The sequence below is a fragment of the Neopelma chrysocephalum genome, unplaced genomic scaffold (genome assembly GCF_003984885.1).
Source record: "Neopelma chrysocephalum unplaced genomic scaffold, ASM398488v2 Primary Assembly neopelma1_102, whole genome shotgun sequence".
NCBI lineage: Eukaryota > Metazoa > Chordata > Aves > Passeriformes > Pipridae > Neopelma > Neopelma chrysocephalum.
The window spans coordinates 1888-29627 of record NW_020897765.1 but is presented as its reverse complement, the minus strand read 5'-3'; the positions used below and the strand labels follow the sequence as shown (position 1 = coordinate 29627).

The following is a 27740-nucleotide window of genomic DNA, read 5'->3' as shown; positions in this document are numbered from 1 at the left end:
TTGGGTCACATGTGACCCAAAAATACATTCTAATACAACCAAAAGTATACAGACAACTCTTACCTCTGTTCAGAGTAACTCTGGAAAGCCCAAAGTCTGTCAACTTTATATGGCCCTGATTAGAAATGAGCATGTTGTCTGGCTTCAGATCCCTGAAAACATGAATATAGTTGAAGTCAGCAAAAAGACCACTGAGCAACATTAAGAAAGTCAAGTGATCAGAAACACTCAATACAAAACATTGGTTATAGCTGTTTCTCAGTAACATCTCTTACCCAGCAGAAGATTCCAATTAGAGGAATACACCAAAACAACTAAACATATCTAGCACTAAACATGGTATGAACATCTCAGGCCTTGTAAAACCTCTATGCATGTCACCAAGAGCTGCACATTTGTGTTTCAGCAGGTTTAACAAATGTTTTTCCTGAGTACCACTATCATAACACTTACTAATGTGCAGCTCCTACAAGTGACAAGCAAACCTCTAGTGACAGTTTTCAGGTGTGTTCTCCGTACCACTGCTGAATGCAAAAAGAACTCTCACTACAGGGGGAGTGTTTGGGTAGTCAGTGTCCCTTTGTCCACAGTTACATGTTTGCAGTACCCAGAGGTTTCCTGAACTAACACAGCTGCTGATACACCTCTGGACTGGGAAAGAGCAGGCAGGGGAGAGCAGTGTGTATTTATCTGCTCAGCACATAAGGATAGATTTTATTTTAGGAGTTGTTTCATGACATTGCTGCAGTACACACACGCAAAAAGAGCTTCCAGAAGCTCTAGCAAATGAGGCAGCTGTGGTAGCTGTTACAATACAATGGTGATTGTTTACGTGATAGAGTGAAGAAATTAAAAACACAAACTACCAAATACTTATTTGTAAGAGAAAAAAAAATTTACCTGTGGATTATCCCATGCCTGTGAAGATAGTCAAGGGCCAATGCTGCTTCAGAAATATACTTAACAGCCATTTCTTCATCAAAATATCCATAAATATGGAGAAGAGATTTGACATCTCCACCAATAAGGTACTCCATCACCTGCCATTCAACCATTTTAAATTTAAAATACATTTCAAATTTGCAAGTATCAAAATACAAAATAGCTTTCACCCATAGAAAAATATTATTTCAAGGAGCAGAAGCTGATATAAGCTGGCTTGTGCAAACTTGATTTCCACACAATACTTTTCACTTGATGAAATAATTAAGGCTTCAAATGACAGAACATGAAACATTTTCTTTTAATAGATCATTTGCTTATTTTACTTGCCTAGGCTTCTCTCAGAAGTTAATTTAAAAGCTGACTACAGTAGTTATTTCAGAGTTGACTACAGAAAGAGTTCTATATTATAGAAAATGAAATGCAGAGCATTCCTGTGAAACTCAAGGCCTGAAGCCAAAGACCACTGATAACCTGTTCTATACAAATCAAAGTATCTCAATATTTGATTTTGCAAGTATTTATACACAATACTAAATTCAGACCTGAGCCTTGCGAAATAAGAACAAATTGCCAGAAATGTATACAGTGACAGCTACTGTGCATTTAAGAACACACACATCCAAAAAACATTATGCAAACAGAGACATTATTATGGCCCAGGTCATAGTCAAGATGAAAGACAGCAGGGCTTCAGAAACTCACTCTTTGAAGATAAGAATGGGGTTTTGGTCAGGAAATCTCACCAGTACTTAGATTCCAATATACAATACTCTACCATATATATATACACACATACACACAGTCACAGACATGACTAGCATCTCCTTCACAAGTCCTTCACCCTGAAGTCCTCTATTGCATGCAGCAGTTCAGAGATTCCAGAAAAAGAAGCCTTTGTTTACACTCCAAATGCATTGTAGGAGGAGTGCATAGCAACCTCCCCTCAGAATTTCAAACTGTTGGCTGTGTGTGCATACAGCAATCGAGACAAATCATGCCAGACCCTTTGCAGACAGCCTGAATCCATAGGACCTTACGTGGAGGTCCTCATACACAAGTCCTACTGTGCTCCACAGTGCTTCATGTAGACTAGCACTTGGTTTTGCCACTCAGTCATCTTCTTGTCATGTAGGCCAACTACCACAATGAATTTTGAGCACAGGTAACACGTAAAACAGATTTCCTTTAAGTGAGCCATGGAGAGTCTTTCAGTCATTTGGATTTTGCTTGAATAGAATGGTTTCTTGTTTTCCCTAAGATTTCTACATATTTCTAAGACATATTAGCTATTAGAAAAGCTTCTCCTGTAAAAAAGGGGAATGTGGGTGAAAAGGTATCAGGGGAAGAGAAATATTTTACTTGTTGAACCATTCTGACAAAGAAGAAAGTAAAAGTGACTAAGGAATACCCACTCATTACCATAAAAATATGTTTCTAGATATCACTACAGTTCACACTCCATTTTCAAGACAATCATAAAAGACCACAGAAATTTTTTTACTCACTAAGTAGATGTTATTAGCTGACTGAAGTGAGTAGTATAAGTGCACAATGAAAGGACTTTTACTGAGAGCCAATGCATCCCTCTCTGCCTGGACCTGGTGAACCATGTTTTTGTTGATCATGTCTGCTTTTTTCATCACCTGAAAAACAAAACAAAATCAAGTAGACAAACATTCTTTAATTTGCTCAACCTGTAGTTCTTCAGCCAATTAATTTATCTATATACTTAAAACTTGCATATATAAAACAGATCTGTGACTTCATATACAGAGAGAATTTTAAACAACAGGTTATTAGACAACCATTTCCACTGTTCTAATTCAGTCCTGAATGGAAATGACACTACCAAGATTTACCGCAATTGCACATGCTGGAAAATAAGTGTTTAGGCTGCACATGAAATTTAGCTGCACTGAATTAACCCTCTTATCCACAGTACACAACTCAGAACCATGAAACTGTTCAACACTTAGATTGGCACTTGCTGACCAAGTCTTTCTTCAGAAGCTGAGATATAAGACCAGAGACTGGTCTTATATCTCAGTAAGCCATCCCATCTTAGTATCCTCAAGTGCAAGACTGCAACTATTCCAGCCTCTAATTCTTAACTTTGCAGATGTTATAGGTAAATAAACCAAATCAAAATTTAGCAGCAATATTTATTATGAGATTTATAAAGTGCAGATAAGCAAACCAGCGCGCTGGGTGGCGTGAGGAGACCCCTGCTCCTCACCAGCCCCACACCCAATAAAGCAAACAGCAACTTTTTATGCCCTTCCAACCCTTCCCCCATAGTCACTTGTTAGCTCTTGATTGGACCTAATTTCGCGGGCCTTGTTCTGGTTGGTTCTGTTGCAGGCCCATTTCGACTGCCAGGGACTTTCCATCAGTACTTTCCATCAATAGTTTTTAATTAGTCCAATGTCCTTGGAGCTGACTATAGGAGGATGTCCAGACGATCCAGATGTCCTTCTTGGCTTTTCTTGGGTGCTTCTTCTCCTTGACCCTCTGATCCTTGTTTCCCTTCTTTTCCTAAGGAGTGTACTCACACAATATTTTTAGCAAGGCAGGATATCATATATGTGCTCAATAAAGCAGAATATTATCTTTGCCAACTTGGGAACTGCCGGTTGCAGGACAGTCAACTAATAATAATACAGCAGTTAACTATTCCGCAGCTTACAATTCCCCAGTTCTAATCAAGCATGAGCTATAATATACAAAAGAATACAATATATATTTTGACAAGTAAATTTTACTATTGTGTACTTATTACACAGAGAAAGCAAGAAAATTGTAAATTTTAAATTAAAAAAAAACCTAAGTCACACAAAAAAATATTTGTTTCTTTGGGAAGAAGCCTCAAAGGCAAGCAACTCATCACAAAGAAATAACAAGCTTAATTGTGATTTAGGCTCCAATTCCTGCTTTGAATTACTCCACTCTATGACAAGTTCAGTCAATATTAACCCTGAACAGAAGATGCACAATAGCACAGCTGACAAGTATTTAGGCAAGCATGGCATATACATTAGAAGTTTGCCCACCCACATCATCTTTTTCACAGATACATATGGTGATAATAAAGCAAGTTTAATTTATCCATTCTCTATGCAACATAACTGTAAAAAGTTGAGTCTGCTCAAATTTGATACTTTCTATGTAAATGTTGACCTTAGGTGTAAAAATATTTAGCATATATTAAATTCAGTAGTTTGAATAACCCATAAGTCTCTCTGCAGTACAGGTAAAGGATTTCCACAAAAGCTTTTAGGTCACAATACTTTCAATAAAGTAGAGTATGATACTAAAGTAACACAATTGAACCACTCTATATGCAGCACCTAAACCACAGAAAATTACTTTCCATAGCTATCATCACTATTATCAAAGATGATAACATAAAAATTCCAAGACATCCACAGAATGCATAAAATTACACTTCTAAGAACTATTGGCCTTAATAAACATTTAGCACATATTAAATGTTGTAGTTGTGAACTAGTCATAGACCTCACTGCAGTAATGATAAAGAATTTACACAAATGCGTTGATCTCAAAATGCTTATAACAAAGTAGTGTAAACAGACACATATAGCTCTGAAGAGCAACATCTATTTTGCATGAGTAGCTTTACGTTTCCTCTTCTTTGTGTACTACGCAGGTTGTCATAATCCTTTTACTCACAAAGTCAGGCACGCACAAATCACCGGTAAAGTTTTTACTGCTGACAAACCTAGATCTTAGCCCTTTGTGTATAAACTTAGAAAACACGACAGGGTTTTTGTTTGTTTGTTTTTTAATGCGTACTCAGCAACAACGTTTTTTATGATTTGTTCTCGTCACGCATCTCAGAGGCGGTGCTCTCAACCCGGGCAACCGCGGCAGCTGAGGGTGCTCAGTTACGGCAGCTGTTCACAAGGGCGAAGCAAAGCGCTTGGCGAGGCTTTTCGCGCAGTTCCCTCGGCTCTTAAAGTACCTCTAAAAGCAGCTGTCATTACCAGAGCCCCCCTGACCGAAACCTCGGAGCCGCGATGAGGGCTGAGCACAGCCCTGCGGACGGCGCGAACCCAGGCACCAGGCAGTGCCCGAGAGCAGCTCCCCGAGAGCCGGAGCCCCGGCTCCCCCCGAGAGCCGGGGGGGCTCCCACGGCGTCTGCTCCCCCCGAGAGGCGGGGGGCCCGTGCTGAGGGCCCGGCGCCTCCCTGCCCCGCCGGGACGCCCCCTTTCCACACGGGGTTACTCGTGAGCGGAGCCGGCAACGCCGCGACCCCGGGCGACCCCTTACCTTCACGGCATAGAGCCGGCCCGCCTTGCGGCCCAGGTACACCTTCCCGAAGGCGCCGCGGCTGATGGGCTTCACGATGGTGAACTCCTCGATGGAGGGGGGCCGGGGAACCTCGACGCGCCTCGGGCCGGCGGCTGTGGTGGCGGCGTCGCCCCCCGGCTCCTCGGGCCGCTCCGTCCCCATAGCGCACCCCGGCCCCAAGCCCGCCGCGATTCAAAGCGGCGCCGGCCCCGCCCCGCCCGCGCCGTCACCAACGGGCCCACGGGCGCTCTCGCGAGACCCCGCGCTGTTGTGCGCGGAGATTGAAAGCAGCCCCACAGCACCCGCCCCGCGGGGGTTTTAGGACAGTGACCGACTACCAGAGCTGTCATCCGGCTAATAACTGCTCGGTTTGTCATCTCGGTTTCCACTTTGGAAACTCCACTTACCATGAGCAGGCAGACCGCCCATTCTCCATGGGAAGCTTGAAAGTGTAGCAATTCAACAGAACTTGGTGTGAGACCTTAAAGAACTGGAAGATAATATTTATTTAGAAAGAAGCAACTGAATTTGGTCCCACGTACTCATTTTCTCGTGTGCTTCACTCACATCTGAGTTTGAGAGGCGTTCGGACGACACTCACTCACACAATCACATGGTGTGATTCTTGGGGTGTCCTGCGCTGGGCCAGCAGTTAAACTCAACAATCCTGTTGGGTCCCTTCCAATTCATGATATTCTATGATTCTATGATTTTCTCACACTTGCATACTTGATAGCTCCAAGAGCTGTGTCCAAATGGCACAACCAGGAGGGCTTGTGTGTCAGAGAACTCAACCCATCCTGTCCTTACTGTCTCCTGGGCAGGTCTTCTGTGATCAGGAGTTAGATTAATGTGTTCTGTTGCTTCCCTCTAGTTCCTGATTACTTCAGCTGCTATTTATCTTGGGCAAGGTTGCTCCGCGTTTTATTTGTGTCCTTTCTTTGGATATCTCCATGGCTACCATTCTGCCTCCCTGTTGTGACAGCAGGGGCAGGGATGGCATTTACAGTGTGCTCTGACCTTGTTGCCATTCCCCTGTTCTCAGAGCTAGGCCTTCTGACAAACCATCTGTGTTAGCGCTTTATCAGAGCACAGGCCGCCTGTTCTGTTTACACAGCACAGCCCTAGGTGTTTACCAGTTTTACTGCACTCAGTTGTGTTTTTGGTTGTTTTTTTAACTCTTGCCTTACTGCCTTTATATTGCTTTCACATATACATTGCTGTTCATGTTTCATTCACACCGATCTTAATTGTTCTGTTGCAGTCTGCAGCAGCAAAGAGCTATTGCTGCAGAGGTCAGTGCAGAACTTGGGGTCTTTATTAACACAGTAGATTAGTCATCAGGCCCTTGTTTTGCTCTAAGACACATCACTTATAATCTGATACTGCACAGGGAGGCCATGTACTTGTGAAGGAGAGCTGCTATCCCACAGATTCCAGCAGTACATGCAATTTAATGAGCAAATGTAGAAAATGTTTTCAACTAGCTTTCTGTAATAGTATTAACTACAATCTATCATTGTCTATGTTTGTCATTTAATGTTAGTTTAGCTGTGTCTCACCGCCCCGATGCCAGCAGAGAAGCCCAACTGAGAGCAGGAGGGATTGCTCCTTGTGCTGGTATCCTGTGCCAATAGCAGGCTATGCCAGCTGTGAAACTGCATCAGGCAGTGCATATTCTGGTACAGCCTGAGCTCCTCGGAAAGAGGGCCTACGCCTTCTCTCCTTTCCCTCAAGGCACCACGAGTCATTGCACAGCTATGTGACAAACTTCTTCATAGGGTGGATCCAGGTAAATGTTCATCAACTTTTAGGGTTTTTGCTGTTGCCAGGTGAGGTTTCTGCCAAATCAGCGAGCTGAGCCACATGATTGTGATCACAAGAGTGGTAGTGGAAAACAGAGGAGATGTACAGGAAGGCGGAGGGAAGCAGCACTGTGGCTGTGCTCATCCAGATCAGTGTAAGCTGGTGTGGGATAGCACTTTCAGTCAGGAAGAGTGGTCAGGTGAAAGAAAGAAAATGGTTATAAACCCCCAAAATAATTGGACAGCACATGGAAAAAAATGCACAAGGCATAGAAAAAGGATAAATATTAAAGACCAAATTCTGCCTAACATGTAGGTCCATATTAACTGAATGCAAGTAACAGTACTGGGGTTACTGATGCTGTCGCTGAAAAAATGGGAAACAAACTCTTAAGCAGTTTGTTAGATTAGAAAGTAGACATCACTTTAATCAGCGCTGAAGGCACATGGGGATGGCTCCACAAAACATGTACATCAGTTATCCAAACTTTTGACTATTTAAACGTTTTAGCAAACAAAGGAATTAGTGTTCATCGGTTACAAGTTACATAGTTCTCTTATTAATTAGTATTTTAGCTTCTATTGATTAATGATTCTCTCACTTATGCTCATTAGTCCCCATGCTCAGTTTTTTTCTTTAGGGTCTGGGGAGGGGTTTACTTGGGTCAGTGGTCTGTGGGTCAGCGGTCAGGGATGCCCCTTCCAGAATTACCTTTTACCCACTTGGAGCTGAATTTCAGCACAATTACTGAGTTAGTTTTATTAGTTTCTTCCTTATCGTAGGAGTCCTGCCAGTTGTCCTGGTTGCTCATAACTTCCGCGTTCTTTCATGTTCATTATCAGTGGTACATCCCTCTTCCCAAGCCACGCTAATTTCCTCCTCCAGGTCTGAGCACATCAAAGCATGTCAAGCCCTAACTTTCTTCTAACACGTGGACATAGAGCTTGCTTGTTAGCCGCTATCTGTTTCACGGATTAAATCTCCCTTACTGTTGATTAAGCCCTAATATTTCGCCCCGCCGCTGCACAGGCTCCCTTTTTAAAGAAACACAACTTGTTCGGCAACAATACATATTTTAATGTGTAAAATTTTTCTACGCGCGCGGCACACCCTTAACTCCCTACGGAATGTTTTGGGTGCTGAAGGAAGGCACGCTGAGCAGAGCCCGTGAGGGACGTGTTTCGAGCGGCGGCCCGGAAGCTGTTCCCGCTGCGCCGCTTCCGGGGCGGGCGGGCCCGGTCAGCGCGGCCGCGGGCGGACATTTCCCGCAGCGGGGCCGCTCCTGCTCCCGGCGGCGGCTCCCGCGGCTCGGCTGGGCGGCGGGAGAGGCGCTGGTGCCCGCCGTCCCCACCGGGACGATGTTCTCCTTCTCGACCGTGCAGCCGCAGGTGAAGGGCTGGCGGGGCGGCCCCGGCCCGGTGCGGGGCCCGCGCTCCGGCGGGCGGGGGCTCGTTGCGTGTCCGGGCGGCGGCGCTCGGAAGGCCCGGGGGCTGCGGGGCTCGGCTGGAGGAGCCACGTTCCGGGGGATTGGGTGCGGGGGGAGCAGCGGGGAGAGGAGCGGGTGGGGGCCTGGGATCCTCACCTGGGAAAAAGTAAACGGAGGAGAGAGAGGGAGGTACAGTAAAAGCTTGTGAAGAGTAAAAGCCTTCTGAAATGACGAAACAGCCGGAGATGGCGCTTTTTAGTGTCTGCACTAGAAGCGAAGGGTGGTGGTGTGTGTAACTACAGTTAAAGTTAAACGGTGCTGATAATTGTCAGGTGGTGTTGTGAAAACGGAAAAGAAACGACATGAAAGCGTTAGTGGAGAAAAACCCCGTCAATAGTTTATTATATAGAACAGTCTGAATGCAGTCGGGAAGGCATCTGTTATTAGACAGTGAGTCTGATGGGACTGGTGAGTTTTGTGGACTTTGATCTGAACCACTGGTTTTACTTTTATATTATGTGTTAGGGGGATTAGTGTGTGATGGTCTTATTCCACAGTAGGATTTGATTGTTCTTTTCAGATGTGGGGAACGTGTTAATAGCTTTTGTTAGTGTAGTGAAGTGGAAGAATTTGTATGTTTCTAGGACTGTGTAATTTCACCATAGTAGCAAATGCAGGAGGAAAGTTAGTGGTTGGGATGTTGACTCTGACCTCTGGACACTTTATGGTTTTACTGTAAACTCCCAGAACTTATTTATAACTTTGGACAATTAATTATGAGGCAGTTTTCATCTCTTGTAGCATTGCCTCTCTAGTCAACACAGAGATGGAAGTTCTTGCAGAAGAATATTCACAGGCATACCTGATTATGCTTGTCAGATATCATTCCAGCAGCCACAGTTGCACCTCGGCTCATTTTAGTGATGTGTACTGAGACTTTGGAAGTGTTGGAATTATTTGTACCATATATTCACAGGAGATGTGGTCATGTGCTAGAGGAGGAGCCCTGATAAGTGGTGCACCTGGGCTTCTGCACTGATTCACAAGGTGGAGTCGGCTGAAAGCTGCTGAACTGCAGATTTGACTGTCTATGTGTATATTAGATGTGTTGCTTAAGTGAGCTCCCGAGGAAGAAAACATAAAGGCAGCTTTTGGGAATAACTCGTATAATGCAGGAAAAGTACAGATATTTCAAGTTCTAGAAGTATTACTTTATAGATGAAAATAGGTGCTGTTTGGAAAACAATACAGGAATCAATAGTACTTTAAAAAAGTGTTCTCTAAATTAGTAAAATGTTGATTAAGCCTCATGATTTAAGGATATTCAAAAGCAGCCACTGAGCTTTCTGTTCAAATTGTTTCAAGGGGAACCAGCTGGAGGGGGTCTCTTTGTTTTTTGTAACTACACATTGAGGGCAGTCTTTGTATCTCCTAACTGTTGATGAAATGTATTTGTGTATTTGCAAACCTAGTATTCTTTAAACTAAGCTTATGTTTGGAAACCAGGAAATACAGCCCATTTTGTTTTTTCTTTCCTCTTCCTAGCTTTGTGAGCGTCTAATCTGTCGTGTGCACTTAAACTTTCTTTTTTTTTCCCCCCTTTAAATAGAGGTATCAGCTAACACTGGGGTGTTGAAGCTGAAGTCCTTAGTTAAAAGGCAGTGTACAAGATACACAGTTATAAGTCGGGGTTTGGAATAGAAATATGTTTAAATAGTTTAAACAAGGTTAAATCATTATCTGTTTTTTTTTCCCCAGGCTACTGTTCCTCTGAGTCACCTTATCAATGCCTTTCATTCACCAAAAAGTTCCACTACTACTGCCAGCAAAGCATCCCTACAGCCTGTCCAGAGGGACACCTCCCCAGAGCATGAGGCTCAGAAGACTGAGGTACTAAAAAGCTTTAGAAAAAGTGATGTTTTGCTTTGAAATAAATTAAATCTGAATAATACCAGTTTAAGTGAATTTAATACTCGACTGGTTTATAAAATAATGTAATGTGGCTAAACCAAAAGAGAATGTTACCATGTAGAATGTAACTTTTTGACAGAACTGCAGTCAGTTGGTGCTTCATCAGTCAGGATTCTACAAAAATTGCAGTATTGCATTAAGAAACAAAGCTGGTATTTGTCTCAGTAATTTGCAAATGAGGAGGGGATTTGTTTTCACTTTCAACTTAAGGTTTTTTCTCTAAAGTAACAATAACTTTTAACAAACCACGTGTTGTCTTTTCACTTTAAGTTCTAGCAAGGTTTTTCATTATTGCTTGTGAGAAAATTGACTGTAATTTAAGATATGTTGAAGGTTTTTGATAGATTAAATAGCATATTTGCATGGTTTGTTTATTTTTCTATTAAAATGTTTATTATTATTAGATATTCTTTGTTCTTAACATTAAAAATGAAAACACAGGAAGTGCAAAGTAGTATCAGATCTTGCCACTTCTCTTTTAACTAATTTCTTTCAATAAGTTTTAAAACGAATAAAATTTTTGGAGGAAAAACACTGAGTCTCTCACTGACTGCAGAATTTCGGAAGTCAGCATGGATCGTACTATTCATTGCCGTGTTGTGATTCCATTGTTGTTTCTTTGGTTTTTTTCTTTGTCTGTGTGTGAATCTGTATTTGCTTCTGGTGCTACTGGGAGTTTTTTTCCCTAAGGTAGTCTTAACTGAATTTTGAACATTTATTTCTATTTTTCAGTCTTTAGTTAAAAATTTAAGAGACCTGGGATTGTCTGATTTGAAACCTAAACAGTTCAAAGAGTTGGTGAACAGGTTACTTCCTGGCTACTGTGCAGAAAACAAAGCCTCTTCACAGTGGCACACGTCGTACGTCTCTGCTCAGTCCTTCTTTGAAAATAAGCATGGTATGTTTGAGTAAAGTGCTTATGAGAATTGGTGAGAGTTAAATTATTAAGATGAATACAGTTATTCTTTAGTTTAATCTCTTGTGCTGTAGATAATTCATAGTTAAAAAGCATATTTATTAAAAGAGTATTAATGTATTTTTAATTGTATATAGATTGTCTCTAGAGTGGTGTTTTTGAAACTTGGGAATTTTAGAAAAATTCAGCTTCAGATTTGAAATTGTCTGCTGTTAAACTTGTCTTAACTTAACTGGTAGTATAAATGCATTTGTCTTAATGACAAACCTGAACTGTGAATTTTTCCACCAGTTTGTTTCACCGAGACGTTAGATTTTGCTAATCTACTAATGTAACACGGTCACAAACATCTCCAGTTTACATTGTTGTTCCCTTTTTCTTGAAGCAACCTTATGCAAAGACATTAATTAGAAAGGAATTCAGGGTGGTAAACTGCTAACAGTCCATGTAGAGTATTTTCTGTCTGAAATGAACCAAGAACGGTTCCTTACAGTTAAAGATTTTTTTGTTGGAATTAGTGTAAAATGCAGGAAGTAAGGCTATTGTAGAATGCTAATATATGCTGAAGAATGTATTAGAAAAAGAAGTGTAGAGCTGACATTTGAGATACTGCCTATGTAGTATTGCAACAGGGAGAAAGAGTGTTATGAATAATACCCTAGGGCTGCTATTAGAGAAAAAGTATTAAATTGCATTGTGATATGAGATATTAAAAAAAAATAGCCCAGAGACAATTGTCTGAACAAAATAGTTGCAAATGCTTCAAAGCTTTGATAGGTGTTCTGGTAATTTGTTTAATTAAAGATGCCTGAAGGACTGTATTGTTTAAGAAAGGAAAAAAAACCCAAACTATGCTAGAAGCAATATTGAGTTGCCATTTAAAATAGGGTGTATTTACACTTTGCTGCATCTTTTTACAGGTTTTGTGGATGTTTTCAGTGTTTTACGCTCATCTTGTTTGTACAGACAACATCCCAATCCCCTCCAAAATTTCTGTTCAGATGTTCGGTGTTGGCCAGGTATAAAGCAATAAACTACATTGTTTTTAATCTCAATAGTATTCTTCTAGTCTGGGAAAGTGTTTTTACATTTGTTGTAAAGGCATCACTCCGGAAATACCAGTAAGCTCCAGGAGGAACTTTATGTGATACTGACACTTTCAGTCATGAAGTTATTTTTGCATTTGAGTAGTATGCTTCAAGAATTAAGTTAGTAAACATTGTGTTACCATAGAATCTTGTTTCAAGATGTCAGTATTTGTGGATCATATTCTTAAAGATCATAGATGAACTGACTATTTTTGAATCAATAAATATGTTGAATCCGGTACTCATCCAGTTAAGCTTTCTGAGGGCTTTGGTGGTTGGTTTAAAGTACTGCAGAGCTGCCTGATCAAATGTTGAAATTAGGCCTTTTTTGAGCAGGGGTCAAAGATCAGCTGCAGAAGTTCTTTTTGTCTGTTGCTGTTATAGTATAACAAAAAGGTTAGTGAAAACTATATAATTGACTGGCATTGGCATTTATTTTAAAAGGTAGTGAAAAAAGATAAATATTCTTGGCTTCTGTGATTTATGTGGTAAAATCTCCATCACAAGGTTTCTGATGTGATAGGAGATGACATATAGTGCTATAAGATCACTGTGATTAAATGGTTTTGTTCTTTTGTCAGTTCCTAAGGTAACAGCACACTTAAGCCCTTCGAGATCTCCTCAGGGCGCCTTATCAGCTGAGCTTGTAGATAAGGCTTTATTCTCATCCTTCTGGATTTGCTTCTGAATGCTTCATGTTTGTCAGCCTGCCTGAATTTAATTCAGCTGCATGTCTCCTATTCCTTGAGTTGACCAATTATAATACACAACATGAGCTCCTGATCATTTTAACATAAAATTTTATGTGAAACAGTTAAGCAGTTAGTGTGCAAGTTCAGATTACAAATATGGTTTGTGGTTACCAAAGTATCCATTGACAGTACAGTGGATATGTTGGGATGATTATATTCTGTATTCTTTCATATAAGAGTTTCTGAAATTTCTTAGATTTTTTTTTTAATAGTGATAATAATGAGTAATTTTTAACTTTTATTTATTCTTACTACTTAAAGTGTACATACAGTCACGGAACTTTAAGACTTTGAGATCAAGAGCAAGACGCCTGCAGTCAACATCTGAACAATTCACAGAAACAAAAAGTTCACTTTCTTCACTTTTGAAGGTAAATATGAGTAACATTATGAAGTTCTTTTGGGCTTATTCAGACCACCTCTTTCTTTTGAATGAACCTTCATAATTTTCCAGGGGTATTTTTTTTCATTAGTATGAAAGAATTTTTTTAATTCTAAAACTTGAGCTAATGGCAACATATTTTTTTTCTTATTAATACACATATTTGCTTCATATATCACCAATACAAAAATTATTTGAATATTTAGGTGAATAGTTTCAGAGTATAAATATGGTTTTAAACTCTAGAAATAAAACTTTCTGTATTCTGTTTCTGTGGCTTTGTTAAAAATAGTTTTGAGTCAAATTAATTACTTCTTTGAACAGAAGTACAGCTAGTTTGACATAGCAGAATGTATGTTTTCAAGTCAGCAGATAATGAAACCAAGTTAACCTAGGTACTCTTTGCTTCTAATTGGTTGTACAGAAGTCAGGCCAATTAAGGCCTTTGATCTTATTGCGTGTTATCTTTGAACTCTTCTCTTCTTTTTGGCATATGTGGCTTATTTCATCTGTGGACTAGATATGCTGTGGATGAAGATAAACCAGAGCTAGCTCCATGCAGTGCTGCTTGTAAATTTGATAGGGCACATGAAATATATTTGTTTAAGCTCCATCAAAACTAAACTTACAAAGATACTTTGCAATTGGAAATAAAGCAAAAAGCTTAAGCTAATAACTCCCACTAAATCCAGTGAACAAATCTGGTTGTGTACAGATCTGCTTAGGCTGTTTTCTGTTTGGAACTGGGATCTGAGAGAACTCTGAAACTGATTTGCTCGGCAAAAATGAGGGTGCCCCTGCTCGAACCATGGGGATTCAACACTCGAGTGACTGCTCTGTATCATCTAACTAACCCTATAGCACCTGAATTATTTGCTTTTGTGATTTATTTTTTTCCCCATCCCCTATGCTAGCTATGTGGTAAGTTAACTGTGTATCAAAGCTTAGTGTATACTAACAGTGCTTTGGAAAATATTTCAGGGCTTTATTCTGAGAAAGCGACGAATTGATGTTGAAAACTTAGATGCACTAATGAAAACAAAAAACATCCCAGAGGCACACCAGGATGCTTTTAAAACTGGTTTTGCAGAAGGCTTTTTGAAAGCCCAGGTATTCCTACAAAAAACACTTGGTAAGTTGTTTTAGTTCCTGTATTTTGTCTTTGCATTCAACAAGTAGTTTATTTCAGCCCAGGTTAAACATTTTTTTTTTCTTTTACAGATTCCTTAAGAAGATCACGTTTGCTTTCTTTCTTTCTCTTCGTTCTTTGTTTTTATCTTGCTATATACTCGTCATTTTTACCTGGGAAAGGTTCCTTTTCCGATGCTGGTTAGTTAACTTTTTTTTCCACGCTGTTGCACTTGTGTTGTTTCTTCCAGCAAGTTTAGCCTAAATGAAATATATTTTGACATTATGATTGTTTTAGGATAATGTTTCAGTGTACTAATGAAAGAGTTAGTTATTGCTTCTGGCTACAGCCTTTCAGATGACAATGTGACAAAGCGTTTATGAAGACAAAAAAGTTGTGTGTTAATATAATTGCTTTATTTTTTTTGGTGAAGCAGTTACATGGAACCTGAGAAGTCAGACTGTTTACCAATTATGTATTCGTCTTTCAGTTTAGATGGTGTTACCTAGATCAGCTATAGGCAAAATGGTATAATTTTTGAATTTGCAATCACAGCCTAGTTTATAGCAACTAGGAACTTGCATTGTCAAATTGTCATCTCAAGAAATCCATTGGAAACAGTGGAACAATCAAAGGCTGAGCTAATGTAACTGGAGATATTCAGCTTGATGCTAAGGTATCGCCTGGGTCTCAAGAAAGTCAGAGTATATGCAGAAACACTGAAGGAGAAGCTCTGGCTGTGTACATGCTTCTGAATGCAGAGTTTTCTGTACTACACATGACTAAAAAGCCCATCACTGAATGAATTGCAAATATTTTAAGGAATTTTTAAAAAAATTAATCTTATACTTGCTGGACACTTGTAAATGGACACATGCCCTTTTAAAAGGGCAGGTGTCAAGTCGGTGTCTTGGTGTTTTGAGTTCAAGTGCGAAATTCAGTCTTGGAACAAAATGACTTTATGTGTAAATTTGTTGTTCGTCATCTGCTGTTTGCTCTTAGTACGCTTTCGAACATCAAGTATCTTTGATGCAGCAGTTGATCCAATCCAGTTGAAAAATGTCACCTTCGAACATGTAAAAGGGGTAAGATTAAAAGTAAAATGTCTGCAAGTTCTTGTTTAACTAATCATTGTGAGTCTGAAGAATGTCTTACTCTGTTCAAGAAATTTCTTTGTATGAACTGAAGCTTTGTATATGTTGGCCACTCCAAGATGAAGGAAGGCTTAAACTGTGGCCACTCCTGTTCTACTCTATTTTTGTGGCATTTAATAGCTTATAAAGGGTGCACTCTCTACTTGTTGAGTGACATTTTTAAAGGCTAGAATAGCAAAAGGCAGGCCATAAATAGCCATGTTAATCTATTATATGCAGAAGCTGATTGGTACAAGAAGATGATAAGGCCATTTGATCGTTTCTCTCTTAGTGCCATCTCCTTCTGATATTAGGACAGGAGTTACGGAGAATCCCAGAAAAAAGTGGGCATGTTACTGCTTATGGGATAGCTTTATTTTTTCTGTTCAGTTGTTCTTTGACTGTTAGTGGCAAAATGAGGACCTTCCCCTTTCCTTCCCCTTGGACAAATAGAATTAATATCTTTTGAATTAATTAGACTAATATCTTGATGTAGAACTTTGATTTTGTATTTATGTTCTTGTTCAGATCTGGTCTTGAACTGTTGGGTTTTTCCTTCATTGTTACGAAGTGTAATGTTTACTTATTCCTGTGAGCAGTTCTTTGATCGGTTGAATTAAATGCATGGACAGTTGGTATCCACACAAATCTTGTGGTACACTTTTATTGTTTTCTGTTTGTATTTTTGATCAATACGCAATAAGGGACTTAATCTCTACTACAAAACTCATATACAGAAAACATGCAGTATTTTATAAATGCTTAGTTATATTTGTGTCATGTTTTTAATGTGTAGGTTGAAGAAGCAAAACAGGAATTGCAAGAAGTTGTGGAATTTCTGAAAAACCCACATAAATTTACTGTATTAGGAGGTAAACTTCCAAAAGGTAAGAACCATTGCTCAGCAGAAGTGAAAGACCTATTGAGCCATGACTGTGTAGATTGTTCTATACTGAGTGACTTATTTACAGCCTGGTTTCTTACTGTTTTTTTCATGTATTATGCAAATGAAAATTTTGGAGTTAGACAAAATTTACTGTGCCTTCTTTATTTATTAAACTAATAAACAGTGCCCTGGGGATTTATGTAACTGAACTCTTAAAAGGCCTTTATTTCTTCCTTATGGCTTGCAGCACCTTTAGTGCTCGTTAACTGCTTAGACAGCTCAAAAACAAATGTTTTCATTTAAAGGGATGATTAAGATTGATCATAGTGGAAGTCCCAAGTGAATCTGAAATACATAAACCTGATAAGTCTGTTTCTTGTTAGTGCTCTATCCTGTTTAAAGACAATTATTTGGAATGATTTAATTAAAAAAAAAAAGTTCCACAGAAACAGCCAGGAAAATGTCAGTTTGAAGAAAACACTTAGGGATTCAGCTGCTAAACTCAGTAGTAATTTTGTAGAATACTTTAGGTTTCTGTTTCTATTTGATAGTCTTACAAGTTTTGATGTTGTTTAAATATGCATCAGATTGTACCTAGATTTGTTACAGGAAGCTCCTTCAGGCTGCACATAATGAGCAGTACCTGAAATGGGATGTTAATAGCTTTTTGAAACCAAGTGTAAATTATTTCTTCTAATCTACGAAAGAAACTACCCATATAATAAGACTGTGTGGATTTGGTGGGTTTGTTGTTTGGGTTTTTTGTTTGTCTTTTAGGTATTCTGTTAGTTGGACCACCTGGTACCGGTAAAACGCTTCTTGCACGAGCTGTAGCTGGTGAAGCTGATGTTCCATTTTATTATGCGTCTGGATCAGAGTTTGATGAGATGTTTGTTGGTGTAGGAGCAAGTCGCATCCGAAGCCTGTTCAGTAAGTTAAATATTTGTGGTTTTGAAATCTTTTCATGTGGGAGATTAAGTATTCAGTGGTGTTTATATGGTTTGATTAGTTCCAGTTCTGGTTACTGGAAAGTACAAGTGTACGAGGCAAATAAATAAAGCTTTACTTCTGTAGGTAAATGTTAGAATTCTGTGAGCATCATTTAACTGGAGAATCTTCCTAGAGGTTTTCTGGTTTAAGTATGCAAATATTATTGGGGAGGGGGATATCCAGCTTCTCACTTAAATGGATAATTGGTAGTGTCAAATATATGCAATGTACAAAGTAGTTTGCATTTGTAGAAGAAACATGACTTGCTTCATGTGGAAGGGATGCAAAATGTAATATGTGTAGTACCTTAAAAATGCATTTCCTTCTGTTGACTGTAGAAGTTTAGATGACTGACTTGTACATTGATATCATTAGAGATATGTCTGGCTGGGTGAATAAGTTGCATCTTGGAGTACATGTACCAACCAGTGGTTTTCAAGTTTATGGCTGCATTTTTATTTTGTGTGTTTAATACCAGTAAACTTGAGTGTGAGCCCTTCACTGTTAAATAACAAGCAGGTTCTATTAAAATAAGTTAGTGTTGAGAACCATCACATATCATACTGTTTTTATTTAATAAGCAAATGTTCTGTACCCAAGCCTATGAAAGAAACTGTTGTAGGGAGTTCATACAAAATACAACAATTTCTTAATCTATTTTACTGGTGATTTCTTGTAGCATGATAAGAATAACTGATGAAGAGATGAAAAACCTTGCTTCTCTTTGTGTCTCTCCGTTTCAGAAATACATTTCCTTTTTTTTAAGCTGAAATCAAGACAATTCTGATGATTTCTAATAGAACACTTTATAACCCAAGAGTAATAGAAATAGTAGAATCTTAAATTACATGATACGCTGTTTGCTCCTTTGTGTGGTTCAACGCCCTTCTGCTATTTTCCTTTTGTCAGGGGAAGCAAAAGCAAATGCACCTTGTGTTATATTTATTGATGAATTGGACTCTGTTGGTGGGAAGAGAATTGAATCTCCAATGCACCCCTATTCAAGACAGACCATTAATCAACTTCTTGCTGAAATGGATGGGTAAGTATATGGATTCTGAGGGCACAGAAGGTGCTTGACTGACTGGTATTCTGGATGTTTGGATGAACTTTTTCTCTTTGACAGCTTTGAAGTTTTACATAAGTTTTTGTAATGATTTTAAGGATATAAATTTAATATGCTTTCATGACTTTCTAGTACTGCCAGCAGTTGCATTAATGGCCTTGTTGTAAAGAATATAGAAGCTTCTGAGTTGTAGTCACACAGTAGCTTCAATTTTTTTAGCCTGGTCATATATCTAAAGGATGAAGTTCAAGTCAGATCAGAACATATTTTTAAACAGTTGCTGGGTTCAATGTGGTCATTCTTGGATCACATGTTATGGTGTGAAAGCATGTTTTTGACTGGCAGTTTTTGACTTGACAGTGAAGTCACTGAACTAAGTAACAGAAGTATTTATGGACAAAATTGTAAATTCTGTGTCCAAAAAAAAAATTCTCACCTTTTATCCACACAGATTTAAACCTAATGAAGGTGTTGTTATTATTGGTGCAACAAACTTCCCTGAAGCATTAGATAAGTGAGTATAATGCATTGATCATTTTTACAGAGCATATATTAAAAAGCAAACAAAAAACACCTGCAACAACAACAAAGTTGCTTGTGATAATCTTCAGGTGTTACAGTGTTATGGCTCAGGTTTTTCCGTCTTAAAAAAAATGTGTATGACCAGTTTTTGGTATTTAATGTGTTGCAGAGTTACTGAAGAAATAAGTAATGTGCTTCTAAGCATTTAAAATTTGACCGGCTGCATTCCTTGTTCACAATGCAAAATTTTCAAATGCAAAAAGCCCTTTAAAACATGTTGTCAATAAACATCTTTCATCGGTCTTTTTATAAGCAGATAAGAAAAACATATTCTTTGCATCTGTGCAGGAGACATAATCTTTGTAGGTGTTTTTAGAAATAGCAATGAATGTTTGTTCCTTGATATGTTAGTAAGTTTACTGCAGCATTTTTCAGTCAGTGTACTAAATTGCCATTTCCTTTAGTGCTCTAATACGTCCTGGTCGCTTTGACATGCAAGTTACTGTTCCCAAGCCTGATGTGAGAGGCCGTACAGAAATTCTGAAGTGGTACCTTAATAAAATCAAGTATGATCCATGTAAGTAAATACTATAGTATCTTTTTATGTAACAGTTTTTATACTGTATCAGCCCCCTCATGTGTTTGCCCTTTATTACATTGGCAATTATGGCTTTACCTTGTGTCTTTAATAAAGAACACAAAAATTGTCTAATATGTAGTGTTGTAATGATTTTCTGAGGCAGCATTTCTTTCTAGTCCCTAAGAGTTCAGAGTATCTTGACAATTAGGCTTCATTTCTTCTAATACTGAAAATTTTTTGTTTAATGCATATGTTTTAATAGAACATGATTCTTGCTTACAATTGCAGGAGCAATATGGACTCTTAATGACAAATTTGTTTGTTTGTTTTTTTTTTCCCCACAGCTGTTGATCCAGAAATAATTGCACGAGGCACAGTAGGATTTTCAGGAGCAGAGCTTGAAAATCTTGTAAACCAAGCTGCCCTGAAGGCAGCTGTTGATGGAAAAGATATGGTAACCATGAAGGAACTAGAATTCTCCAAGGACAAAATTCTAATGGGTAGGATTTATACAAATGACATACATGTATATTACAGTACACAGAGGTTTTCTTGTGTGATTAAGACTTTTATAGGGAAAGAGGGAAATTTTTGTGCTGTTGTTTTTTGGGTTGTTGGATTGATTTTTTTGTGGTGGTTTTTTTGGTTGGTTTTTTTCTTTTTGCATTGGGTTGTTTGTTTGTTTGTTTGTTTTGGTTTGGTTTTGGTTTTGTTTTGTTGTTGTTGCTGTTTTTGTTTTTTGGGTTTTTTAACAAATAAGTCTCTTATTAGTTACTTTTGAATAGAAGCTTTTGAGACCAGAGAGCAGTATGTAAAACTCTTTAAAACTTGATACTATTTTTAAAATCAAAAATGCATCTTGTACTTCAACTCGGAGAGAGACACAGGCTTGATTTCTTATCCTTCCCCTACTTACTCATAAAGGAAAGGAGCAAATAAATGACCAGAAACCTGGAACTTCTGTTTAACTAACTTGTCCTGTGATAGCACAAAGCTTAAACATCTGAGACATAAACACTAACAATCTGATCTCTTCCTGCTTGAGAAAAGACATGGAATTTTTTCAGTTACTTAGATTGCATCTTAAATCTATTCCTTTAAAAGCAGCTTGTCTGTAGAGTATGTTGAGGTCCATTTTTAGACATTAAAATCTGACTCATAAATATTTTGCAGGTAATGACTGTCAGTTCCCTTTGTTTGCATGCTGTTCCTCAGCTGCTTTGTGTTCTGTTTGAGTATATGCAATGTGTGGATTGCGGTGGTTCAGCTGTACAAAAAAGTTAATTTAATTTTTCTCTGTTTAAGGACCTGAACGTAGAAGTGTAGAAATTGATGAGAAAAACAAAACCATCACTGCTTACCATGAGTCTGGACATGCCATCATTGCCTATTATACTAAGGATGCAATGCCAATCAACAAGGCCACAATCATGACACGAGGAACAACACTGGGACACGTGAGTGTTTAATCTATCTAGTTCTATTAGTATTTATTTTATTTATTAATATTTCTTTTAGTTTTATTTTTCTGTTGGTTTGGTGGTGTTGAGGAATTTGCCAACAATGCTGTTTGTTGTGTTTATGTTAATGTATATTGTAATCTGTTGAAATACTCAGTTATGAGCAATTTCTTGGAAAACCCACTGGTCATCTTTTCTGTGTGATAGAAAGCTTTCTTCCTTCATTTAAAAGTAAATTGGCATACACTAGTATAAAAACTCAAACGTACAAAGAAAGAAATGTAAGTTTGATTCTGCTGTAGTTAAAATAGCACCTAACAGCAAAACTTTGAAGAATGTCTGAAGGATTGGTAAGTAGAAGCACAGCTCAACTTTACTTCTAACACAAACATCCTTTATCAAGTTGCTCTTTGTCCAGTGTGGCTTTTCTAAACTTAACTGGTTACCTATCTTGTTTCTAGCATAGAACCCTAAGTTTTTCTATTTTGCCCTTAACTGCCAAGCATTTGTACATAAAAATATTTCTATTATATCTATGTCTGTTGAACTTTTTCCAAGTTAATGTGTTCAGTTAATGAAAACCATTGGCTTGAATCCTCTGTGCAAGCTGACTTGTGCTCAGTTTAGGGAATAAGGAGAACAGATTGTTCTGGTTTTTTTGGTGGTAGGTGTAAGTTGCTCGATTTGATGTGGTGCTCATGGTCTGTTGGAAGCTATTTCAGTGGTTAAACTAAAAACCTCCAAGCAAACCTGATGAGTGCACAGACATGGAGGAGGCCCAGAGCATTTAAAGTGTTGCTTAAAAGGCTTTATATCTGCTTTGGATATAAACAAGAATATTTTTGAGATTATATCAGTATTTCTTCAGGTTTTTTTGTTACCTGACCACAGTTCTGTATCTTACAGGTGTCTTTGCTCCCAGAAAATGACAGATGGAGTGAAACTAGATCCCAGTTGCTTGCACAGATGGATGTCTGTATGGGAGGAAGAGTAGCAGAAGAGCTCATATTTGGAACTGATCACATCACGACAGGTCAGCTGATTGGTATTTAAAAAGGTTTTGGATCAAGGTTGTGAATTGGCATGTTTAACTTGGTTTCAGTAATGTGACTTAGATCTGTTTACTGTCTAGGTGCTTCCAGTGATTTTGACAACGCTACTAAAATTGCAAAACTGATGGTGACTAGATTCGGAATGAGTGAGAAGGTAGTGTTATCAATCCTTTAATATTTATATGGAACAAAGACAAGTTCTGTTTTGTGATTAAAGCTTGTGTGGGTGTCAGTGATCACTGAGACTAGTGTAAGTAGTTTTGACAAAAAGAGTAAATCTTTTGACCTGGCCTGCTATAGAGAGCTCAGCTAGAAAAGCGGTGTATTTGACAGTTTAAAAATTACCTTGCAGGATTTTCACCTCAAAATGGCCTTGAAAGTTACTAATGTCTTCAGGAAATAGTTATAAAGCCAAACATTTTGGAATTGAGGGTAATCTTGTGTTTGGGAGGGTGAGGATGGTAACAACATTGAATTTTCTTTAGAAGCTCCTTTAGTCATGTTTATTACCCATCAAGTGTTAGTAGTCTAGGGATTTTGGTTTGGTTTTTCTGGAAGAAAATGCTTCATCAGGATCTTGCAGCAGTGGCAAGATAAAGATGTTTTTGTTGTTGTTTAGCTTGGTGTTATGACCTACACTGATACAGGGAAAGTCAGCCCTGAAACCCAGTCTGCAATTGAACAGGAAGTAAGGACGCTTCTACGGGTAAGTCTCTCCCCCTCCACTCTGATACATTTATTTTGAGATGTGTTGAATATCTGCTTGCTTGATTGTTCATTTTTATAATGTCTACTGATGAAAAGACACAGGTGGATGAAAGTATTATCAAGTATTTAATGTAGCTGCAACTTTGAGTCTGTGCATGTCAAAACTTGGTGATTGCCATGCACAAGTAGTGTGAATGGAGTTGGTGGTGTTGGGTTCTTTAGTACACTCTTTAACACTTCCTCTTACATTTGGTCACGATTTGTATTTTGCCTATTTAATTAATAGGGAAAAAAGTATGACTATAAATTGTTTTAGAACAGATATGAATGTTTTATGTTACTTTCATCTTTCATAACTATAATTTTGTATAGAACCACAGGAATGGCCATACCAGATCAAAGAGTTGCCTTCAGTATCCTGTTCCTCACAGGGATCAGTGTCAGATGCTTAGGGAAATCTGTAACATTTGATAATCGCTGAACTTCGCAATCACTGTTGTGGTAATCTGAAATAGTTTGGTACAGGCAGGAAAATTACTTATATCGTAACATTTAAATGATCAAACTTCTGCTGTAGTTGTTTGGTCATGTGAGAACTACCAATGCAGGGCTACACGTTGAAGCTGGTAATGCTGGCAGTGTGCATCTACTGCAGCAACTGGTGACTTTCAGTAGCTGGTAGCTTTCAGCTTTTTAAAAATGCATAATAAAACTTGGAGTTTTATTAGCCTTTAAGGAATAATCTGTGAATGCTGTAGCTCTACTCATAATGCAAAACTAAATATACTTGTTATAAAAATCAGGAAATTTTCAAATCTAGTAAGTCTTTTCTAAGTCATGTATAAAGATACTAAGATTTGTCTCAGGATTTTATTTTTAGTCCTACTTATGCAAAATAAAGGTGGCATAAAGTGTTTGGTTGTTTTTCATTAAAATTATGCCAGCTAAGTTTTAAATCTTCATGAGTCAGGAGCTGTGCTAGCTATGAAATATATAGCACAACTTTAAATGTTTGTTTCAAGCTGTATTTTCTGGAAACAATTTTTAAAGTGCAATCTTGCTGTTGTTTTTGTTCTAAAATCTTAAAATCTTCTTCTACCTGTTTTTAATATTAGGACTCATATGAGCGAGCAAAGAACATCCTGAAGACTCATGCAAAAGAACACAAGAATTTAGCAGAAGCTTTATTGAAATATGAGACTTTGGATGCCAAAGAAATCCAGATTGTTCTAGAGGGGAAAAAACTAGAAGTGAGATGATAACTTCTGGGATATGTAACTGATAATTTGAAGAATGTACATCTAGCAATGCAGTAGTCTTACGCAGCATAGCCTTTTTTTCTCTTCCTGATGTGTGTATGGCATTAGTGTCACTTAATATTAGTCTGTCTCTTGTGAGCTTCTGTTAACTCATCTATTTGTTGTGTCTCATCAGAAAAAGACACAAAATAAAGCTAGTTTCTCATCCTCTGTTCCCTATACTCTTCGCACAAGAAGTTATTCAGGCGGCTAAATCTCAGGGTTGAATTCAGCATTTTGGTTCAATCAAATGTGTTGAAGCTGAGAAGAAAAATGTGCAGATACACTGGTGTGTCTTGGCACAGCATCCTGGGCCATGCTGCTACGTGTGTGTTTGAAGTGATACCTCACAGTGTGTGCTATGGAATGTGTTATGGAGAGTGACAGAGATGTAAAACAGTAGTGTGTAGTGTAACTAATGCTCATACTCTATTTGAGGCTAGAGACCACTATTAAAGACTTCTTCTTTAGAAATGTAACAAGACATCTCTACAAATGAAGTAGCTACATTGTGGGAGCTCCATGTTAGGCAAAAACATCAGTGGTCGTGTTTCCAGTACTCTTGGGGTTAAAATACAGACATGTATGGCTGGGAGAGAAATTTTAATGCAAAAACAACAGGCTAAATGTGTCTAAGCCTCTTTGGACCATGTTTGGGGCAGAACCATGGCAGGGATAAGAGAAATACCTGTGATCTCTGATGTGCTGCTGACAAGATTCTTAAAATTTTTATAACTGCAGTAAATGGATGACAGTGCTTTGATGACAGTGCTTTTACACTGCTGAAGATTCCACAGAACTAGTTTCGACTAATACTATGTATGAGTGTTTGATAATCCAACAGATAATTTCTTCAAAGGGGGCAATGTTGCTTACTAAAGAGTAGTTCAGAAAATGTTTGAAGCATGTGTTGTTTCAAATAACATTCCCAGTTCTGTTTTACAGTAGAAGTAAAGAAATAAAACCTTTTCTTTCAACTCGTACAGAAACCTCTGGAAATTCTAAGAAAATAAGAAAAAGGTTTCAAAAACAAAAGCAGTTTCCAATCAAGTGGAAGTGATTGCTAGCAATTAAATGCCAGCATTCTTTTGATCTCATGGAACTGGCTTTTATGAATAACACATCTTGATCATAATCTTTCTGCACAATCAGTTGTAGCCTTGTGGGACTATAAGTTTGTGTTGCAGAGAGGGCCTGGTTTAGCATATTAATGTTGAAGGTTACCATACTTGGACATTAAAATAGTTGGGCTGGTGCCAATAAATGCGAGTGGAAACTGGTAGCTACACCTAAAACTAGAAGTAACAGTATTTTAGAATTTTCTGAGTGTACTGCTTGATTATAACCTAGTTTTTTAGTAGGAGCACATGCATTTTTTTTCCTTTCAAAACCAGAGTAACTTTCTTTTTGCCTGTTTTTGTCAGCTTACTATAGTGACATCCCACTCCATGTGGGAGAACTTCCAAATGTTATAAAACAGTATACAAAATGTCTAGGCTGACTAGTTAGAGTTGTACATGTATTTTAGAAATATGCCAACAGAAACGGAAATATATTCTGCATATTTGGCATCTGTTTTTGGAGTAATAAAGGTTAATTTTAATTATGCATATTGGTTTTCTTTTTATTCATTGTAAATTGCTATAAAATGTAATACCAAGTTCCCTGCTATGTAAATTGAGGTGTATATAATATTTAAAGTTGTAAATAAATTTGAGAATTATGGCAAAATTGCACTCTCTCTAATGAGATTTCTAGGGAATGTTCTCCCTAGAAATTCAGACCTTGGAGTCCCACCCGTAGTGGGACTTGAAAGGGAACTTTTCCTGCGAAATAATGTGAATCTGCATTTAGGAATAAAAGCAAAAAAACTTTTTTTTGAAGTCACTAAAATCTATATTGAGTGATCTTGTTTGGGAGTTAAGTCCTTTAAGTCCAACTTATCTTCTTCTCATTCAAAAGCTTCTTGCTATATGCATAGAATTAGAGAATTAGAATTATAGAATTAGAGAATTTCACTGGATCATGAAAGATTTTTACAAGATTAGCCATAAAGTGTAAAAGGGATCTTTTGCTTTCTAGCCAACTTAACAGCACAGGTATTACTACAGAGTTTATTCTCATTCTTGGTTGGTTGTATGCATGTGACATCTGTGGAGTTTCAAAGAAACTTACCTGTTCAGGCCTCTGGTGTTCTTTGGGTGCATCTAGGAGCTGGAATTTCTCCTCACATAATCATTGGGCAGAGGTAGGAGACCACTGGATTGCGTTTGTGTGGCAGGGTTTTTGTAGTGAGGATGCTACATGGGGGGCATCTGTGAGAAGATGCCAGAAGCTTCCCTATATTTGATAGAGCACTGCCAGAGGCTCCAAGAGGGACCCATGACTGGCCAAGGCTGAGCCTATCAGCCACAGTGTTAATGCCTTTGGGATAACACACTTAAGAAGGGGAAGAAGTTACTGTGCAAGAGCAATTGCAGCCAGAGGAGAGAGAAGTGAGAATATGAGAGAGAAACAGCTCTGCAGCCACCACGGTCCGTGAAGAAGAAGGGGGAGGAGAAGCTCCAGGCACTGGAGCAGAGATTCCCCTGCAGCCAGTAGTGAACACCACGGTAAGGCAGCTCTCCCCCTGCAGCCCATGGAGCTCCACCAGGAGCCTGTGGAGGGCCCCACACCAGAGCAGGTGGATGCCCAAAGGAGGCTGTGCACTGGAGCAGGCTCCTGGCAGGACCTGTGGACCACTGGAGAGTAGCCCACTGGAGCAGGTTTACTTGCAGGACTTGTGACCCATGCTGGAGCAGGCTGTTCCTGATGGAGTGCACCCTGTGGAAGGGACCCATGCTGGAGCAGTTTGTGAAGACCTGCTGCCTGTAGGAAGGATCCACATTATAGAATTTTGTGGAGGACTGTCTCCCGTGGGAGGGACCCCATACTGGAGCAGAAGAGGAGTGAATCCTCCTCCCCCTGAGGAAGGAAGAGTGGCAGAGATGTGTGATGAACTGACTGCATCCATTTCCTGTCCCGCCCCCTCTCCTTGCTGCTGTAGGGGGAAGGTAAAGAAAAGTGGCAGTGAAGTTGAAACCAAGAAAAAAGGGGGGGAGGGGGAAGGGAAGGTGTTTTTAAGATTTGGTTCTGTTTCTGAGTTGATTGGCAATAAACTAATTTCCCCAAGTCAAGTCTGTTTTGTGCATGACAGTAACCGGTGATCTCTCCCTGCCCTTATCTCAACCCATGAGTCTTTTTGGTATCTTCTCTCCCCTGTCTAGCTGAGGAGGGGAGTGATAGAGCAGCTTTGGTGTGTTCCTAGTGTCCACAAAGG

At 38.8% G+C, this 27740-nt stretch overlaps 2 protein-coding genes across 3 annotated transcripts in view; one reads left to right on the top strand and one right to left on the bottom strand.

Annotated features, from left to right (window-relative positions):
• Positions 1-5445, bottom strand: part of MASTL (microtubule associated serine/threonine kinase like) — a 16881-nt gene extending 11436 nt beyond the window's left edge. For both annotated transcript variants that reach the window (XM_027695642.1, XM_027695643.1), the window contains exons 1-4: positions 5236-5445; positions 2451-2588; positions 901-1040; positions 64-152 (exon numbers count right to left, since the gene is read on the bottom strand). In XM_027695642.1, the coding sequence (XP_027551443.1) occupies positions 64-152; positions 901-1040; positions 2451-2588; positions 5236-5418 (550 nt within the window). In that variant the 5' untranslated portion in view covers positions 5419-5445. The remainder of the gene's footprint in view (positions 1-63; positions 153-900; positions 1041-2450; positions 2589-5235) is intronic.
• Positions 5446-8315: 2870 nt separating this feature from the next.
• YME1L1 (YME1 like 1 ATPase) lies at positions 8316-26029 on the top strand. The gene is made up of 19 exons (XM_027695644.1): positions 8316-8450; positions 10247-10378; positions 11192-11357; positions 12296-12394; positions 13477-13586; positions 14579-14729; positions 14819-14926; positions 15729-15811; positions 16656-16746; positions 17523-17675; positions 18645-18777; positions 19253-19315; positions 19788-19900; positions 20248-20403; positions 21209-21360; positions 22270-22396; positions 22496-22569; positions 23035-23121; positions 24239-26029. The coding sequence occupies exons 1-19, from the start codon at positions 8421-8423 to the stop codon at positions 24380-24382; spliced, it is 2172 nt and encodes a 723-aa protein (XP_027551445.1). The 5' UTR covers positions 8316-8420; the 3' UTR covers positions 24383-26029.
• Positions 26030-27740: the final 1711 nt, after the last annotated feature.

Excerpts from the sequence above, each read along its gene's own strand:
- YME1L1 (XM_027695644.1), top strand. The coding sequence starts at position 8,421 with ATGTTCTCCTTCTCGACCGTGCAGCCGCAG. Across the intron at positions 11,358-12,295 it reads CTTCTTTGAAAATAAGCATG|GTTTTGTGGATGTTTTCAGT; the intron begins GTATGTTTGAGT and ends ATCTTTTTACAG. Across the intron at positions 17,676-18,644 it reads TCGCATCCGAAGCCTGTTCA|GGGAAGCAAAAGCAAATGCA; the intron begins GTAAGTTAAATA and ends TCCTTTTGTCAG.